Below are 20,688 nucleotides of genomic sequence, written 5' to 3' on the forward strand. Positions count from 1 at the left end.
ATTTGCTGTCATTGCTATTGTCACCACCGTGATCCTCCGTCAACACAGTCCTACATCACTGCGGTCCAATATAGGTGGTAGGTTTCACCTGGCACCTCTGCTAAGATCTGCTCGCTATGGGTGACCATGACAGGAGACAGAAGCCCTGACCATCGTAGCCCTTAGCTTCCGGCTGTCATATCCCTTAGTTTCCACCACAGTAGCTCTTGACTTTCAGCTGTCATAAACCTTCGCTTTTGCCCATCATAGCCCTTTGCGTTCAGCCATCATAGCCCTTAGCTTCCAGCTGTCGTAGCGCTTAGTTTCCGTCTGTCGTAGCCCTTAGCTTCCCTCATATGTGCAAAACTCCTCACCCTGACAAGGCACTAGTGCATGGTACAATGAATTCAGCAGCTGTTTCATGTATAAAACTAAAGCAGCATGGTCAATTTTCTATTCTCCGTTAAAGCTTTGAAGAGAACGTGCTACCTGGAAACTAAGAAGGAACATACTTCCTGTTGTAGCCTTGAATGCATGTTAAAATAACGACGTTGCTGTCGGTCTCAGCTCGTCCCCTTGACTGGCTACCTATTGTGATATTGTCATAAAGCTGGATTTGTACCCAAGCCATTTAGGTTAAGTACCTTTCTCTGGGGTATCGCTGTATTGCTCTACTCCATATTCATGGCTGCTTCTCCAGCCCCCAGACATTTATCTCCTTCCAGGCACATCTACACAGAATAGGGACCGGGAGAGTGCAGATGTATAACACAGCAGCTTTGGCCATGAAACTAATCCTCTTCATCACTGTTTTCTTGTTTTTTTTTTCCCCTCTCATGGTTCTTGTGTTCTTCATTAAAACTAAAAAAAAAATCAAAGCATCTCATTGATTTTTACATATTCTCTGTATATTTAGTTTGAGGTTTACGGAGTCCGCTTTTGCCTTCAGAAGCCCGAAGGTGAATTTCATCCCAGTGGGACTCTCGCTAGTTTTGCAGAAAGCAAGATCATTTGGTGAAAGATAATTGAGGAATCCTGGTGGCAGGAAAGTCTTCTTCGGCAGTGCTCCTGGTTAGCATTGACGCTAACAAAAGTGGTTACACCATAAGACCATTATTTCTGGAACATTCCCTTTGTCAGCAGCATTTTGGCATGCATTCATCTTTTACATCATGTAGCCTGCTCAGAGTCACTGGTTTTTGAATGTCCATAACCTCTCACATCCAGTCCAGTGACCCAGGTTCGAGTCCAGCCCCAGGCCATCATAGCTGTCATCCGTTTTCACCCAGCACTTCAAAGCTGGCGGGGTTGTATGTGTGTGTGTGATCAGCTGAACACCACCTCTCTGCTTACGCCTGAGATGTGACCGTTGTGAGTTGCGGGGAAGTAACATTTATCTGCTGATGTTAATCTAATACTTTCTACTCAGATGACTCTAAATTAGCATATTAATGAAAATATCTAGGATAACTGTATGTAATATGAACACCGCAGCCAAGCGCCTTGATGCTCTTTAAAATTTGTTTTCTACCAGATATGCGATTAGAATTCTGCATATTTGCCACGATAAACAGTTTTATTTTCCATATGCTTATATTTGACTGTGGATTTGTGTTTAATCCTCGTTGCCGTTTAGTGTTTAGCGATTTAAGCAGTGCTAGGCAATGGTGGGCCTGCGGCCTGTCCCAGAAATGTACTGTCAATGTGCAAATACCAGCCCACGTAAACAACAAGTTCTTGGACTGAGGGAGAGAAGCAGAGCGCTGGGTATACAGGAGGGATATGAAGAGAGTGGGGATCAAACCCACATCCCCAAGGATGCAAGAGCGCAGCAATCCTCACCGTCATGTTTCCTGCGCTTTGCACCTTCATTCGTGCTACAACAAAATATCGCTGCGGTTATAACATTCGACCATTTTTCATTTTGGCTATAAATCCCCTTCACCTCAGCTCCCTTTGCTCAGCTCTGAACTTCATCATGACACGGTGCCGCCGAGTTAGCCGCGGCCAAGACGCCGTGCAGCTTGCTAGCCGAAGCTAACTGTTTAATGTTAGTTATGGTGTGCCGTTTTCCCACAATGCACCTCTGCGGGCTCTTTGAGGCGTTAGGTGGACGTCAGCAACCCCCACGACCCCTCCTCCATGACTCTTCCTAATTAAACCACAAGCGATATGTGATATCGTCACCCTGTGGCCGAGACATTGTGTCCCACCATTGTTGGCTTTTTCTGTGTGCCACGGTATGTGCTTATGTATTTATTTAGCCGATATTTCCCTCCAGAACCGTACTTTTTATTTATTTGCTCTCCGGATCCTCTAATCCACAGCGGCGACCGTAAATTACGCCCTGCTTCTTTTACGCAGCAGGAGATTCACACACCAGCGATGTGCAGCCGCGCTAAACGTGGTGTCACTCAGACTTTAACCTCTCGGTCACGGGCTGCTCTGCTGGTAACGCTTGCTTTGCATTGTGGGTCAGTGTTTCTGGCTCCTTGATGTTACAATATGTTCATATCTTTCCAGAGACAAGTAATTAACTAAGAGCTGGACAGAAAAAATGTTGTAGAAGAAAGCAGACACAGCCATCGTCTGGCAGAGCGGGTATCGCTGTCGCACAAAATTTGTTTGGATTTGGTGGGGGGAAACTTGAATTATTCAAAATGCTAATATAATTTAAACAGCGGCTAACATAGCAATAGCAGTTAAGCAGTTTCTATTTTTTATGAGGTTATAAGTTCAAATCCCAGGAAAGCTGTGTCCTCAATAAAGCTTTTTTAAAAAAAATAATAAAAAATAACCATTTTTCTCAATAAATCAAGTTAAAAAAATTTTAACTACATCATTCCAAATTAGGTAACGCTTTACATTAACTGCACCCACGTATTGCCTTTATAATGCATTCGTAGAACGTTCAGTTTACCTTCATAATGCATTCATAAAACATTCATAAGCAACATATATATTATAACGTATATATTAACATGGAAACATACATTAACAGCTTTAATATACATTAATAAACGGTAAGGCTTAACTGCACCTTTATAATGCTTTTCGTAAAGTAGCATGTAAATATACCACACACTAACATATCTTAACAGTTTTAATATACAGTACATTAATAAGGAACATTATATGATAATAACAAAGTTTATAATCATATCATGTTTGTCATTGATGTAGATTGCAGTTGTTGAGGTATGTTAGGATAAGGTATACAGTCGTCGACTTTCACTCTATCGCGGTTTTTTGTATATTCATTAAAAAGTTTATCGAGACAGTGAAAATGATGCATCGCTACACATCGGAAGCATCTTTGCTCTTCGTAATTAAATGTACAATAATAAAAATATGATATCTGCAATGTCTAATATGTCTTATTTTGTCTAATATATTGGGCAATACGAATGTAATTGTCATGACCTGCCTGTACGATCCTCCGGTGTGCCACACCGCCTTATTAATCACGTGTGCAGCCATGATTGTGAACAGCTGTTTTCTGCCAGTTTGATTCGTCCGGTGTATTTAAGTCCTCGACAGAGTCTGTAACCCCAGGTCTGTCATTGACGTTTTGCTGCTACATGTTCCTGTGTCGGGGCGGCATGGTGGTGCAGTGGTTAGCACTGTTGCCTCACACCTCTGGGACCCGGGTTCGAGTCTCCGCCTGGGTCACATGTGTGTGGAGTTCGCATGTTCTCCCCATGTCTTCGTGGGGTTTCCTCCGGGTTCTCCGGTTTCCCCCCACAGTCCAAAAACATGCTGAGGCTAATTGGAGTTGCTAAATTGCCCGTAGGTGTGCGTGTGTGAGTGACTGGTGTGTGAGTGTGCCCTGCGATGGGCTGGCCCCCCATCCAGGGTTGTTCCTTGCCTCGTGCCCATTGCTTCCGGGATAGGCTCCAGTAGGATAAACGGTTTGGAGAATGGATGGATGTTCCTGTGTCCTGCATTTGGAGTGATTCCAAATAAACCCTTCGATCCTGATTCCGTGTCCAGCAATCATAACAATAATTGTGGCTAAAGGCTGCTATTTCTTGTCTAGCAATGTTAAAAACCATATTTAGAAGGTCGTAAACAGGTTCTCTATGCTCTGACTACGAAAGTAATCGATTTATAAATAAAGAATCCTATACTTCGCGGAAATTCACTTATCACGGTAGAGTCTGGAACTGATTAACCTCGATAAATGGGGGTCGACTACTTACTCGCTGCCTATGAATGTTCTATGAATGCATTATAAATGCATAATGAAGGTGCACTTAATGTTCTATGAATGCATAATGGATGGATTATGAGGGTGCAGTGCATGTAAAGTGTTACCCAAAATTATGTATGAGTTGTTAGTTTAATTTTGTAATGTGATTTTAGTTAATGGGATCTGTAATTTCACTTCACAGCTGGAACACTGAAAAATAATTAAAATCACTCGTTCATCATAATGGGGCATTTACAGCCTATTGCTCTTCTGTAGATGTATTATTTTTAATTGTAGTTGTAAATAAGCCAGGTGTAAGTGAGCAGATGTGGTCACCTGCACTGTCGAACATCTAAATAAATCCATTGTTTTGTCTCTGTTACCACGACAACAAAGTACTGTATAATGCATTCACTTTCCAATAATGTGGCTCATTGTAATGCGACTAGGTTGGATTAACCTGTTCAGAGTAATGACAATCCCCCCTCATCCCACCAGCATGTGCGCCCCCGCATACACTCTAGTGTTAGAATTTTATTTTAGCCAATGCATAGATTTGTTCCAGCCAGGTATTGCAGGAACCGTAAATTAGCCTTGAAAATGTCACAGTGGCTGACGTATGCCTGCAAGTGCTCTCTGCAGAAACAGCTCTGTGAAATTCTGAACAAATGTTCAGACCCACCTGAGGCCACCTCTAAAGCCAAGTACCACAGACAGCTTTCACCAACAAGACTGCCATGTCCTTCTGTACATCCTTCTGTGTGAGGGGCCTTCAGATAAACCTTTTGTTGTCCAGTGCCTCTGTTTGAAATCACAGAGGAGCGAAAACACCCCCGTGTCAGTAGTGGTACTGTCCAGTTCTGCTTCACTTCATAATTCCACGGGGCTCTGCTGATATTTACTGTCATTCATGTATTTGCATTAAAGAACGAAGACTCCCAAGGCAAATGTACTCATCCCCTGCAGATCCCCTGTCTCGTGAGGGTCACACGTGCAGGGATGTCTCTGACGTCTACTCCATCTTCCCATGCAAGTGACCTTTTTTGGATCAGGAAGAATTGTAGGAATGCAGTTTATAAGCTGCAGAATTTTGAATCATCGTTATTATTTTAAATGGAATGCTTTCAACAAGACATTGTCTTCTTGCGACTCTGTAGTGTGCAATTGATTGTTTAAGATGTGTGTACGTGACTATGCGAGTGCATGAGTGTGTGACTAAGATGTAGTTTTTTTCATACAAGCATCTCCTTTCTTGCAGCTACACTCCAACTCGGACAAAGGCGACGGCTCTGTGAGATACCTCCTTTCTGGTGAGGGAGCAGGAACCATCTTCCTCATCAACGAGGTCACAGGAGACATCCACGCCACCAAGAGCCTGGACCGTGAGAAGAAAGCGCACTACGTCTTACACGCACAAGCCATCGACCGGCACACCAACAGATCCCTGGAACCGGAGTCGGAATTCATCATCAAAGTCCAGGATGTCAACGACAACGCCCCCAAGTTCCCGGACGGGCCGTTTGTCGCATCTGTGGCCGAGATGTCCGACGTGGGTAAGGCACTCAGACCTCGGTCTTTGATACCCCATGCAGCAGTAGATATTAGCTGGGTCAACACTTTCACTGAGAACATCCCATGCTAGATTATACCCTTTGTGCTATCATCACTCACCGCCCTCTAACTGGATTTCTTATTTCCACTTTATCATCCAAAGCTATGGAGATAATAAGATTGAATGCAGGATTATATTTGGAGAAGGCAGGTTTATGTTTTGCTGTCTAAGCACTCCCTTTCGAGATCGTAACACATGCTTTGGCTCTCGCCTAGAACGTGGGTTGATGTTTTCACTGCCTCTTTTCATCACGCTTGCGATATTTAAGTTCTCCTTTTCCACTGCAGGCCACATAAAGGCTTGGGATTCGTTATAGCCGTATGTAACATCAGTTCCAGTGCAGCAGTGGATCACCATTATTGCCAGTCACAAAAAAAAACATGATGTAAAACATGGTTGAGTGCGTATATTTCGTGATCCTTTCCCATCTCTCTGAATTGTGTCTGGAGGAGCACTGCACAAGGTCCTTGGCCTTGCATTTATTTACTAGAGTATAATAAAACAGAAATCTTTTAAAAAGCGAACCAATCTTAAGTCCTTAAAGATGGGGGCAATGCAAGGCTCACTGTGCCCGAGACAGGAAGGTTGCCAGTTCATTTCACTGATCAAGGCCCTTCACCTTTAAGTTGCTCCAGGAACTGTCTGACCAAGCATTCCCAATTGTATGTTGCTTTGGGTAAAATATTGCGCTAAATAAATAAAATGTTAAAGATCGCGTTATGAATTTTTTGTGCCGTTTCCGCGTGGAGAGTCTTGCTCTCCATCGGAGGTTACCTCTTCCCCTGCTCTTTTTGAACTTTAACTTGCGCAGTTTAAGCTGCCTGCAAGGTAATGGGAGTCCGTGTTTTAATTTGTGTGCACATTCTTTGCTAATACCTCTGCACACAGTAGTGGCATCGCTCTCCAGGCTTTAAAGGGGATTAATCCTTCTGCAGAGGCCCTCGAAGTCTTGCTTACAAGACGGGGGAGAGGAAAGGCGCTGAGAAACGTGCCCCCTCGTGCGTTTTGTCTGCGCGGAAGATTAAGTTTGTTTTATTAGCTCGCTTGTTTGTATATTTTCCATCCTTTCGGCCTGGTAATAGTGTTCGGCCTCTGAGAGTAGTTATAATATCCTGAACTGCCAAGTGCCCCCGTCTGCATATTGCTTTTCACTGGAAACTGGCACGCTTGTTTTCCAGTGACGAAGTCAGTCAGAAACGACGCGAGACAACAGCGAAGTGAATTTGCTGTTCGCCATGGAGCGTTCCAGTGGGAGTCTTACTGCAGTGCGTTATTGATTATGTGGTGATTATTGATGCCTTGCTGTTCTTAGGCTTATTTTGCTCTTTTGAAAAACAGGGAGGATGTTAAAGGTGGAAAGCAATGGAACAGCAGCACATTTAGGAGTGGAAACCAATTAAAGAACCCCTGACTTTTCTTAAGAACTGGATTCGATGTGTTTTGGGCCACTTCAAGTCACATAACCTGGCTGTTATTCTGTCAAACACAGAAAATGTACAGTGGTAATGAACAGCAGGCATGATGATATGATGTTTGATAATGGAAGTAGAGTGAATTTACTGAGCACGCCCAGAAATGTCATAAACATCAGTTACTTCTGCTTTCATAAATGTGCTACCGTGGGGGATGCCGACCCTTTCTCCACATTACTGCGACTCCGCCGGTCAGCAGAAGCCCTAGTGTGATTGCTGAGGTAGCCTCATCTTGATGCTCCTCAAACAATGCAGAAGCTCATTCCCCTACTTCTTTTATTCCTTGGGGGGGCATTTGTGGGTTTGATGACGCAGCGGACGGCGTCCCAGGTCAAACCCAAGATTTATGCAGTTTCCCAGGGGCCTCTCGAATTGGACGGCGGTAGCCTCGGCCCGCTGGAGGTGTTTTTAAAGCAGCTGGAAGCCGGTATATTAAGAGCTGTTAAACAGAGAGCCATGTGAAACATCACGTCTCTAATTACCGGCCAATCAGTGCTGATTAATTGGAATTCGCGGGATGAATGTGCCGCGGTGTGATGTCGCGTAGCTAGCTGCGAGCTAACGGATTAGCCTCTCGTCCTCACTCTGAAAAGCAGCCGAATGGAAGAATAGCTGCCGGCGTTCGTGGAAGTGGGAAAGGAGGAGGGGGGACAGGGCGTAACGGGCATCTAACTCCCGGGAATGCTGCAGCTGTGTCACGCGGCAGAGCGCGGCTGGCGGCATCTTATTGCCATTCCTCTGTTTCGTTTGCTATTCATCTTCTCTTCCTCTCACCATAAATAAGCTCAGAGCGAGGGACTGAACAAACGTTTGTTTGTATTTTGTGACATCTGGGTCGTTTTCTCAAAGAGCCTAGTTTTCCCTGTAAACAGACTGACCAAGGCCTCTGTGCGTTTAAGCTACTCTTCACAAATAAGCAGTAAAATATCAGATCAGTGACTAATGTAGCGCGGTTCAGAATGACCGTCAGCAGCAGCGAGACAAAGTGAAATGAATAGAGGCCATTCATCCTCGCCGTTACCAGTTCAAGAGCAGGTGTATGTAGTGTCAGCTGTCAGGTGCGCTAGATTCTGGTCGCTTTTTATTCCTAAATATCATTCAGCAGCGAAAACCTGCAGGATTTCGGAAAGCAAACAGTTTTAAATGCCTCAGAATGCAAACGTATGATGGGGGATCGCCTCTGCTTGAGAGGGAACCCGAAAATCAGGGGTTGTTTTTGCGTATCATAATTTTAATTTGGAGCAAATAATTCAGATTTTTTTGGTTCGTTTTTCCCCAGCAGGTGCTTTGAATTTAGTTACAACGCCTACTGAGTATATCAACACTCTAAGTGCTAAGGTATACCTTTTCATAGATCTGTGGCTGAACGGGATTAGTTACCTTCTGATGCAAATAACACAGCGTTTAGGAGTTGTGCCGTGACACATAGAATATTTTCATTCACTGAAAACAAGCATGGGCACAGGTTGGGGGTGTTGACACTGAGATCAGACACAGGACAGAAATCTCCATTCTTGTAGAGCGCGAATAGACATCAGACATATCTCAGTTTTCTGTTTAAAATGCACATAAGAAGCATCATTTGGCAGCTGATGGCAAAATGCAGACGGATGTGGATTTAACAGGAGCAGGTTAAAGCCTGGATGGGCAACACAGTGTAGAGCAAGGTGCTTCTGTTAAGCAGCCAGCTGCCTAAAGTCCTTGTCTGGCAACAAACTTAAATCCCGCAGTGTAATAAACCCCTGGTAGGTGACAGAACATTTATATAGCAGATGGTTTTGCCCAAAGCAACATCCAAGCGAGGAAAGCTCGGGGTCAGACAGCGTTCAGCTCCCCCAGAGCAGTTAAGGGTACTGCTAAAGGACCGAAGGGCAATATAATTACTCTGCCAGGAGTAGGACTCAAACCCACAACCTTCCAGATACGGGCACAGGACCCAAACCCATAGAACTACACAGCACTCTGTGCCGGAGTGATAAACTCTGGTGTGCTTTTGTAGCTGGTATTTGCAGTCTGCCTTCTTGGATGGTGCTGCGATCCAGCCTCGGTCATTCAGAAATGCATTAACGGGGAGGCTGGCCTGCATGCTGTGGGACTGCAGCTCGGTCACGCCTGACTCTACCCATGAATCTCAGCAGCTATAAATAGATCCAAATTTGAAATGAAACTGAAAGTGGAGTTGTTTGGCTGGAATGCATATAACTATGGGTGGCAACGGTGGCTCAGCGCTCAGATCTGTCACCCCGCATCTCTGCGATTCAGGGTTCAAATTTCACTCCCACTCTGCGTGCGAAGCTTGCACGTTCTCCCAGTGGCACCTGGGGTTTCTCCCATAATCCAGCAACATGCAGTTGGCTAACTAATGTCACTAAATGGTGTGTGTGTGGGTGTGAGTGCGCACACCCTGTAATGGAATAGCACCCTATCTGGGGTGCACCCCAGCCTCGTGATGCTGCGGATAAGTGCCAAGTGACCTTGTCTGGGATAAACACTTACAAGACAGAGGCAGTGCAGATATTCCCTGAGCATTTAGCACATTTCTAAGCTGAGTTTAATAGAAATATCATGTGCTATTGGCCAGTTCTGAATCCAATTAATTATTTACTGGTACAAACTAATTTTTTAAAGGGAAAAAAAAAAAGTTTTCTTGAAAGCCGAAATCAATGTTTTAGACAGCTTTCTCTGTCGATGATGTAAAAAATGTGCAGCTGTCTGTTTTAGTGATTAATACAGTTTTCAGATCATGACCGAGCACATAAAAGGCTAATGATAAAAAAACAGTGGCCAAATTAAATTAGAATACAAGTGAAAGACAGAGAACAGGGAACAAATGAAGAGACGTTCGCCTCCCTTTTAAGATGCCACCTCACAGTATTGCAGATCAGGTTGGAGAAGTATGGCCAGTATCGGGGTCTGGGAAAATGACCGGGAAGCCAAGCCTTTTAGACGCACTGGTAGAGGTCGTCGTCGCTACCACTAAGGGGCCGACGTCTACTGGCTTAATAGCTAATAGCATTACATTCTTCTCAAAACATCCACATTGTTTCAACACAATACAGATCTTATACTGCACACAATAAAAGTAACTACAAATTAAGACAATTACTTTACAAAGTATAGTAGAAATAGAATTACAGTAGAATAGAATTTCACTAATGGTGTGTGAGTGTGGCCTGCGGTGGGTTGGTGCCCCATCCTGGGTTGTTCCCTGCCTTGAGCCTGAAGCCTCTGGGATGGGCTCCGGATGGACGATAACAAACATCTATGTTACTGGCTTATGTATTTACTGCACTGTACATCTTATCCTTATTTTGCAGTGTAATATTTTAGAGTGTAGCCTAGGTGTGTAGTAGGGTATACCAGTTATGTCTGTGTAAATACACTCTATCATGTTTGCACAACAATGAAATCACCTAACAATGCATTTCCCCTATCCTCATCGTTAAGTGACATACCAGTGTAGGGTCGTCCCTCCGTATTGCTATAAACTCTGCCAGTTTTATTTCACCATCAATCTCACTTTGAATCACTTCTGCAATGCTAGCTATGTAAAATCATTTTGTATGGAGTTCGACATTCCAGTAAATACAGTGGATGAACGCAGATGTTCTGCAGGAACAGCATCGAATTTAGCAAAAGCAGGTGCCAACTCTACAAAACATCCCCAGTTGAGGCTTGTTGCAGATTTATCATGTTCTCTGAATGTTAGTTCTTGTTGCCCAAGATAGAGCTTTGTGAATATTATTATTCTCTAAAATGCCTTGATTTTTTATTTAATTTTTTTTTGGGGGGGGGGGGGGGTAACATTGTACTTTATGGACACAAATTCTTAATAATAACTCATGAACAAATCATAAACTGATGTAGTCGCTACTTCAGGAGATGCATCGAGATTCATTAATGACGAAGACATCAGTGTTTAACTTGTGTTATTCATGACGTGTGCCGTAGTTCACAAAGGTTTGCAGAATTAACAGATATAGTGACAAATATAGTAACTGCTTGAGATAAAACATGCATCATCAGTATGTAGCAGACTTAGTTTGTGGTTAATTAATACATAAGCAATAGTATAATGCTACATTGTTTGTGCCCTGTTTAGTAAAGTATTACCATTTATTTTAAGTTGGACATTATGATTTTGGACTACGTTTGTCTGGATACATTCTGGATAGCTTTGCTAATTCGAAAAAGCCAGCTGTTGCCTACGGGTTGCTTGGGGGCATGTTGGCCTGGCAAATAAAAGAAAGGGGCAGCAAAATAGCTTTTTTAGATTAGCACTATCACCCTGGCTGGTGCAGTTCTCTGTATTAAACATACCTCCTCTTTTCCGTTTCGGTGCAATATCTAGCTTAAGAGTTGGCATTTCATATATATATATTTTTTTTTTTTATTTTGAGTTGTTGCACAAATTGTAATTTTATGAAGTCATCCATCACTAAAAACGCAAGGTCATATGTTTTCGAAGTATGACGGTGGCATTACTACAGTGTGCTTGCGTTTTTGGAAAATTAAAGAGATTTGATTGGCAGGAAGACAGTTCATGACCTGGGCATCTGACTTAAACCCCGTAGAAATGGTTTTGGAGGAGTTTCACCAGAGAGTGAAGGAAAAGCAGCCAGTGAGTGTTCAGCATGTGTGGGAGACCTCCTTCGGGACGGCTGGAAAAGCATCCCAGGAGGCCACCACATGAATCTGGCATAGAGGAGAATGCCGGGTCAGTCACTGGAGCAATTTGGGTTAAGGGCCTTGCTCAAGTGCCCAATGGTGGTCTCACTCTACAGACCGAGGGATTTGAACTGGAAACCTTCTGGGTCCCAGCTCACAGAGCTCCCCACCACCCGCAACAAATTATTATTTGTTTTGTTTAATGGTCAGTGCATAATTCCATGTATGTTATTTTACAGTTTTTATGTCCTCGTAATTATTCTAATATAGAGAATAGTACAAATAAACATTTCTGTCAGAAGGTGTACCCAAGTCTTTGACGGGTACTGTGTATGAAATGCAAAATATGATTTTCTACATAAATTTTTATAGTTTTATAGTAAGATTCTATATGGCAGTGTTTCACAGTCCGGTCCTTGAAGACATGCAGACAGCCGACATTTTTGTTCACTCCCAGGGCAGGGAGTTGGGAGGGAGCACATACATGGACTGTCTGAGAGGGAGTTTGAAGGGAGCAAAAACATGGACTGTCTGAGAGGGAGTTGGAAGGGAGCAAAAACATGGACTGTCTGAGAGGGAATTGGAAGGGAGCAAAAACATGGACTGTCTGAGAGGGAGTTGAAAGGGAGCAAAAACATGCACTGTCTGAGAGAGAGTTGGAAGGGAGCAAAAACATGGACTGTCTGAGAGGGAGTTGGAAGGGTGCAAAAACATGGACTGTCTGAGAGGGAGTTGGAAGGGAGCAAAAACATGGACCGCCGTGGATCCTCAAGGACCAGGTTGGGAAACACTGCTATGTGGTATTATGCAAAAGACTCAAGGGAAGTGATGTTTAAATGATCTGGGTGTAAAATGATGACATTATGCCTGTCAAAGTGTGCCAAGTCGTAGTGTACTGAGATATTTAACTAATTTAATTAATGAAGAAACTGAGATGGCGGTGAAATTTAATGCATACTTGGAATGACTGGGGCACCCCATAGGAGAGGTTTGGGCACTGAAGCGGTGTTCATCCAGCCATTCATAAAGATATCTGTAACTTTATGGAGAACAGAAGGAATCCTTTGCATTGTGTTACTGTTAATTTGCATATGTTATAATGTTAAATTGTGTTTTTTTTTCTCAGCAAATATAGCTCCACTTACTGCTGAGATAAATAGCCATAAACATTTTCTTTGCCTGCTTTCTACTGTGCAGTTATGTATCTATGCAATGGATGCCAGCATGTGTCACACAGACCAAATGTGTAAGACAGTTGTGTATTTATATGTGTAGCAGTTTGCTATGTTGGAGGTAATTAAATATTTGGAACTTTATTTCAAGATTCAGAGTATTATAATGCCGATGCTGGGTGAAACAGCAATAGCTTTATTGCTCTGTGCGTTGCTTCTCATGGTAAATGTACTCAAAGTCTTCAAAGTTGGTTTTGAGTACTGCTAAATTCAGAGCGTATTTGGTTAAACTCACAGAACATCTACCCAGGATATATGCAAATATGGGTCTCAAGGCAAAATTGGGAAGATTTAAATATCAAAGCTGTTCCATATGTTATAAATATTGTTTGTGTGATCGCTCGTCTAGAATGAAAATGGGCAGATCAGCCTGGGCTAGGTCGAAATGTATTATAAGATACACAGCTTTGATAAGAAAACTGAGAGATCTGAGAGAGGTCTTTATGAATGTCAGATTTGGGCCAACCATCCTCAGCTCTCGCCAATAGACTGTCCCAGAAAAAAAACAATCCGTACACGTAGGTGCGTAGACGGATGACGTGCTGCAGCAAGGTCCAAACCAGCCCTCAGCAGGGGAACCAGGCTGATAATGTAATTGGAAAGGATCTGCAAAGAAAGCAAACAATTCTGGATGAAAGAAAAAAATCACCTGTTGTCAATAAGATTCTTTTGAAGGTCATTGTGGTTTTTTTTGGACAGATTTTTGAATGAAGAAAGGGAAAAACTGATAAGCAGTTTGAGTGTGGAGGCCCTGTATTGGGTTGCTCCACCATGCTGAGTTATTCTCTGCTTTGCTCCTGTAGCTTCTGGGATAGGCTCTGGACCCCCAATACCCTGCAAAGTACAACAGAGTATGGATGGGTGGATGGATGGTTTGAGTGTGACAGTGGTCCAGGAGCTCTAATGTGTAACATTAGGCCAGGAGGGTTAAACCCAGACTGCTCTCTCTCAGGAGATCCCATCTTCTCCCTCTCCCCGAGTCTCCCTCCTGCTGTGTATCCCCAGACTGCTCTCTCTCAGGAGATCCCATCTTCTCCCTCTCCTCGAGTCTCCCTCCTACTGTGTATCCCCAGACTGCTCTCTCTCAGGAGATCCCATCTTCTCCCTCTCCCCGAGTCTCCCTCCTGCTGTGTATCCCCAGACTGCTCTCTCTTAGGAGATCCCATCTTCTCCCTCTCCCTGAGTCTCCCTCCTGCTGTGTATCCCCAGACTGCTCTCTCTCAGGAGATCCCATCTTCTCCCTCTCCTCGAGTCTCCCTCCTGCTGTGTATCCCCAGACTGCTCTCTCTCAGGAGATCCCATCTTCTCCCTCTCCCCGAGTCTCCCTCCTGCTGTGTATCCCCAGACTGCTCTCTCTCAGGAGATCCCATCTTCTCCCTCTCCTCGAGTCTCCCTCCTACTGTGTATCCCCAGACTGCTCTCTCTCAGGAGATCCCATCTTCTCCCTCTCCTCGAGTCTCCCTCCTGCTGTGTATCCCCAGACTGCTCTCTCTCAGGAGATCCCATCTTCTCCCTCTCCACGAGTCTCCCTCCTGCTGTGTATCCCCAGACTGCTCTCTCTCAGGAGATCCCATCTTCTCCCTCTCCACGAGTCTCCCTCCTGCTGTGTATCCCCAGACTGCTCTCTCTCAGGAGATCCCATCTTCTCCCTCTCCACGAGTCTCCCTCCTGCTGTGTATCCCCAAACTGCTCTCTCTCAGGAGATCCCGTGTCTTCCTCTTTCTCTGACTCCTCCACCAAATTCCCTTAATCACAGTTCCCCTGAATAGCATTTTCATAGAGTTTTATCCTGAGTAATCACACCAGCAAAGGGCAGTGGCTTTTCTGGCACCTTCCATACTTTATCTCTCGCTTCTTCACTAATGGCTGATTAAGTTGTCTAAATAGTTTCACACAGCCAGTTAAAAACTGGACGAAGGTAGCTATTAATCTCTGTGTCTGGGTGGGATACAGTGAGGTCCAAATGGTTCCCATGGTGCTCTTCCCTTATCAGTCTAAGTGGGTTTTTCTATAAACTTTGCAGGCACCTCAGTATTCCAGGTCAGTGCAACAGACGCCGACGACCCAACCTACGGCAACAGCGCCAGGATTGTGTACAGCATCCTACAAGGACAGCCCTACTTCTCCGTGGATCCCAAAACCGGTAGGGCTTCTGGATATTATGGGATTATGGGAAAGGGGTTCACACACCACCCAGTCTTTGCTTTTCTAGCTCATGAGAGTTTTACTTACACAACAATGTTCTGAGAGCAAGTTGAACAATGATTGGTTCAGAGAGTAGAGGAGGTGGGTCCAAGCAACTAGAGGAGTTGGGACCAACCAATCAGATCCCTTGGTCCCGCCTCTTGTAGTTACTTGGACCCACCTCCTCTTCAGTCTGATTGGCTTTCTCTCAGAACCAATCATTTTTCATTCTGCCCACAGAACATTGTTGCGTCAGCAGAACTCCTGCCAATGCTCATCTATGGGAGGGTCTTGGAAATAAGGTCTATAAATCCAATGCTTTTATCCAAAAAAGTGAGAAAACACTTTTTTTTTTTTACACTCCCGGGAGCAATGGGGGTTAAGGGCCTTACTCAGGGGCGCTATTATGAAATCACTTGGCCGATCGCAGGATTTGAACCTGTGACCTTCTGTTCACGACCACAGCATCCTAACCTGCTGAGACACACGTCGCCCCCGATGGTCTAATATCTCCGCAAGTGTTTTCCCTGCAGTTGCATGTATTTCCGAAGCTGTTGTGGGTGCATAAAGCCCCCTGTCAAGCAGGCTGTAAGCATCTGTCTTTACATCGTTGCTGAATGCAGTACACTTATTCATAATGTATTCCTCCGATTGCATGCTATAAGTGTAGGAGAGGTTTAGACAGCTCACAGGCTTTCCAGGAAGCCAATGCTTAAGTACAGAAACCTCTCCACCTCACGGGGAGCCCCCCAGCACACGCCATTGCCTGCCACAGACAGCTTCCTGTATTTTGTAACAGCTTACTGTTTTCACCCTCAAGAAATGGAGAATAAACAAACAAATGAAGATAGAAGTCTAGATAATAGGCACTTGGTCTTCACAAAATGCATCTTTGGTTGGGAGAGCTTCCAGATTCTGTTAAACTTCGGTCTGATGCGCATTGGGGTTGTTTTTGTTGTTGTGTGTGTGTGTGTGTGTGTGTGTGCGTGTGTGTGTGTCTGTGTGTCTGTGTGTCTGTGTGTGTGTGTGTGTGTGTGTGTGTGCCAAATGCCCCCCACAATGTGATATTAACCTGTTATTATGATGTTGTGGGGATAATTATTCAGGTCCCCACAAAGATCTGTGAATGCAATACAAAAACTAAAAATGCCAAAAGTCTTGTATTTTGTTTGGTTACTTATGGTCATGGTTAGGGCTAGGTAGGGGTCAAAATCGTAGTGTTTTCCCATAGAAATGAATGGAGAGTACCCACGAATATATAATTACAAATCATTGTGTGTGTGTGTGTGTGTGTGTGTGTGTGTGTGTGTGTGTGTGTGTGTGTGTGTGTTTTTCCAGTTCGCCCAGCTAAAGTGTCTCAACTCATGTTTTTGAAATACTAATTATCATGGAGGTGTGTTCTCAGTAAAGGCTCGTAGACGCCTGTGTGTACGGATTATGATTCTCTTCCTGCCTCCTCCTCCCGGTACAAGCCACCACCCAGCCTGTAGGCGTGGAGCATATCAGGCGTAGCGGTAATCACATCATCGTGATGATGCGATAAAGTGTCCGCTCGGCGGCAGCGGCGGCCGTAATACCGTTAAAGGGCGGCGCTGTGCGGAGACCGCAGTGCCACCGCTACCTGTGAATCACTTCGCCAACATTGCGCCTCGGAAATCTGTTTATGAAAAAAAAAAAAAAAAAAAAACACAATCTGTGAGTCTCCCGACAGACCCCTTTAAGAACAGAGTTGCCCGGCGAGGAAGGGGAGGGCAGAGTGTCAGGAGGAGATGTCCGGGGGCCACTTCACATCCAATTTGGCAAAAAAATGAAAGAAGAAAGTGAGAAGCAAACATTTACGGACCCTCTGTTCTTCAAGACGAACGCACGCCCCCGTGCTGCTCCCATTGCCGGCCTCGTCGTCACGGCAGCCGGCTGACAAGATTAAAAAAAAAACTCCCCGGAGTTTGTCTTCCGGGCGCCTCTCTTGGCCGTCTAATGACTGCGGGCGTCTGTTAAAAATGCCAACTATTATCAGCACCGACTCTGTCTGGCAGGCCTGCACTGCATCTGCTCCGCTAACTATTTTTACGTTTCTTTGATAAATAGTTAAATGGAAGTGTTCTGCGGCGACGTTCCATGCATCCTGATTCTTTTCTGTAGAGGACTTGTGAAGAGGCGCTTCTGCGGAGTGCCGTGCACTCCAAATAAAAGTCTCCGGGTCGTTCTAATTGGAGCATATGGGAGCATCTTTTCATCCCGTATTAGTTTCCACTTTATGTGCTCTCACTAAAACAGATGGTTCCGCTCTCATGCATGTACCAGACAGTAAAACATTTATTATGTGATGTGTATCACCAAAAAAAAAAACAAATACACTAGTTTGAAATAAGGTAGAAAACACTAAACATCCAAATTTGCATTGCAGTTAAAGGTTAGTGGTCGTGACACTGTTTTTAGCCGGGATGGGAAGGAGGATCATGGGACACCTCTAAGGAAGTCCTGTCATGGGGAAAACTTGAACCAGAAGGAGACACAAATGGACAGGATGGGAAGAGAGAGGTGTCCAGGGTGGCAGGAATGTGGGATGGGAAGAGAGAGGTGTCCAGGTTGGCCTTGGTGTGGGATGGGAAGGGAGAGGTGTCCAGGTTGGCAGGAATGTGGGATGGGAAGAGAGAGGTGTCCAGGTTAGCCTTGGTGTGAGATGGGAAGAGAGAGGTGTCCAGGTTAGCCTTGGTGTGAGATGGGAAGAGAGAGGTGTCCAGGTTAGCCTTGGTGTGGGATGGGAAGAGAGAGGTATCCAGGTTGGCAGGAATGTGGGATGGGAAGAGAGAGGTGTCCAGGTTGGCCTTGGTGTGGGATGGGAAGAAAGAGGTGTCCAGGTTGGCCTTGGTGTGAGATGGGAAGAGAGAGGTGTCCAGGTTAGCCTTGGTGTGAGATGGGAAGAGAGAGGTGTCCAGGTTAGCCTTGGTGTGGGATGGGAAGAGAGAGGTATCCAGGTTGGCAGGAATGTGGGATGGGAAGAGAGAGGTGTCCAGGTTAGCCTTGGTGTGGGATGGGAAGAGAGAGGTGTCCAGGTTGGCCTTGGTGTGGGATGGGAAGAAAGAGATATCCAGGTTGGCCTTGGTGTGGGATAGGCTGTGGGGAAGAGCCTTCCTCCAAACTCCTGGAATATGAAAGGGACTGAGGGAACCAATTTGTAGACATCACAAGGGGCCAGAATGACAAAGCCCAGCCTGCGGATTCCCTCTCCAGAGGCTGTCAAACCCCCCACTCTGCTGTGATGTGTTTAATTATACACTGAATCAACATTCTGGACCATTAGAATATAACTTGTAGCGTTAGCAGGACCTTCGCAATCAAGGTGCTGTAGACACTTTACATGCTTAAGAAGGATGTTGGTGCACGATTCAGCATTGCTGTGCTGTTGTTACCGATCCTATTAAATACTAGCCACACCCAAGACATTTCTTCCATGTTATTTGACTAATTCCAACGATTTTGCTGATTACGCCGTTAAACCTGATAAGCCCCTGGAAAAGGTCAATATGGCCATCTAACCTGTCTGTCTCGTAAATGTAATCCTTAAGGCACTAGCGGTAAAAAGAGGGTTTTATTGTACGGCCAATCCCTTGCTCCATTTTCACTTGCGGGAAGAAATGATGATAACAATGACAAATGGCAAATCGATCACTTATTTCATAAGTCTTAGAGTTTCCATTATTTTTAGATGCAAACATAACATGTAAATGCGAGGGGTCATAAAAATGAAAATATATCAGTTATTTTTGGAAATTAAATAACCCCTCTGGAATACTGGCCACAGATAAGACCCAGACTCGGGCTGAGAACCCCTAATCTAATCCACAATGGGACCGCTGCAGGTCGCCGACCATTCATGTGGTGTAGCTGGCCAGTAACAAGTCAGAGCTGCTTTTCCTTTAGAACTTCTTCAAGGGTAGATGAGCTCTGTGCTCTGAAATGCCATTTTTCACAACACCGTTGTACTGAGCTGTCATCTTTGCACTTGCATGGCCATTCTCTTCTGACCTCTCTCCTTAAAAATGTGTTTTTATCCACGTAAATGTTATTGAATGGATGTTTTTTTTTTTGTTCCGCGCACCATTCTACGTAAACTCTGAACATTGTGGTGTGTGGTGATACCAGGAGGTCGGCTGTCTCTGAGATGCCAGAGCTGCCATTCAGCTCTGCACAGATACCTAAACTCTGTATGAAGACCTGCTGGGGTGAGGATTTCATGAGGATGTTAATGCCACCTGGGGGGGGGGGTGTGACCCTGTTCTATAGCCAATCAGCTTACAGCAAGTCTGAGAAGCAGCCAGTCACTGAAGACGTCTATTTCTGAAGGGTAAGCAGGGACTGGGCCGAGAAAAGGAGGTCTCACATCGGGCTGCTTCCCAGGCTTGGGAACTCACAATCATATAGGGAAAAACCTGCCATGTGGATAGACGTCATTGTCTTCATTACTGAAGTAAGAGGGCCATTATGAAATAACTATCAGTTACTTCAGTGATTAGGCATTAAAGGGAACAAAAGAAGGCTTTGTTAAAAATAGTGTGCAACATCATTAGTTTCTGGCCCACAGTACTTGTAACCACTTCTGTCAAATTTTTTTAAATGAATAAGGGCATCATTAAAGTACTGTTACATTCTGTTAGATGACACAGATGGATGTAGGAAAGGCTAAAATGGAATGATGTGCTGTAGGAATGGTGTGGAATGCTGTGGTGGTCGAGACATGGTATAGAATGATGTGGATTGATGAATGATGAAGGATGGTATACAATGGTGTGGAATGGTGTAGAATACCGTGGAAAGGAGTACAATGTCATGAAATATTGGAATGTATTAGAATAGTAGAATGTTGTGTAATTGTCTATAATGTTGTGGAATATTGTGGAATGGTGTTGAGTGCTGTGGAATGATGTAGAATGATGTGGTTTGTTTAGAATTGTTTGATAATGGTGTAAAATGCTGTTGAATAGTGTAGATTGTTCTGGGATGGTGTTGAATGCCATGGATTATTGTGGAATTCTGTAGAGTGGTATAAAATACTGTGGAATGGTGTACAATGATGTGTAATGCTGCAGAACAACTTGGGATAATATGGAATGGTGTAGAATGTTGTTGGATGATTTATAATGCTATGGAATGTTGTAGAATGCTATAGAATGGAATAAAATGCTGCAGAATGCTCTACAGTGATGTAGAATGCTGTGCAATAGTGTAGAATATTTGGTAATGGTATAGAATGCTGTGAAATGGTGTAGAATGTTGTGGGATACTTTGGAGTGGTGTAAAATGGTATAGAATGCTGTGGAATGGGGTAGAATGCTGTGTTATGGTCTG

General features: G+C 44.4%; 1 protein-coding gene across 4 annotated transcripts in view; it reads left to right on the top strand.

The window, feature by feature from the left end:
* Window positions 1-20,688, top strand: part of LOC125740242 (cadherin-18-like) — a 116,311-nt gene that overhangs the window by 72,630 nt on the left and 22,993 nt on the right. For all 4 annotated transcript variants that reach the window (XM_049011136.1, XM_049011135.1, XM_049011134.1 and 1 more), the window contains 2 exons: window positions 5,430-5,724; window positions 15,179-15,298. In XM_049011136.1, the coding sequence (XP_048867093.1) occupies window positions 5,430-5,724; window positions 15,179-15,298 (415 nt within the window). The remainder of the gene's footprint in view (window positions 1-5,429; window positions 5,725-15,178; window positions 15,299-20,688) is intronic.

The sequence above is a fragment of the Brienomyrus brachyistius genome, chromosome 4 (assembly GCF_023856365.1).
Source record: "Brienomyrus brachyistius isolate T26 chromosome 4, BBRACH_0.4, whole genome shotgun sequence".
NCBI classification, from domain to species: domain Eukaryota; kingdom Metazoa; phylum Chordata; class Actinopteri; order Osteoglossiformes; family Mormyridae; genus Brienomyrus; species Brienomyrus brachyistius.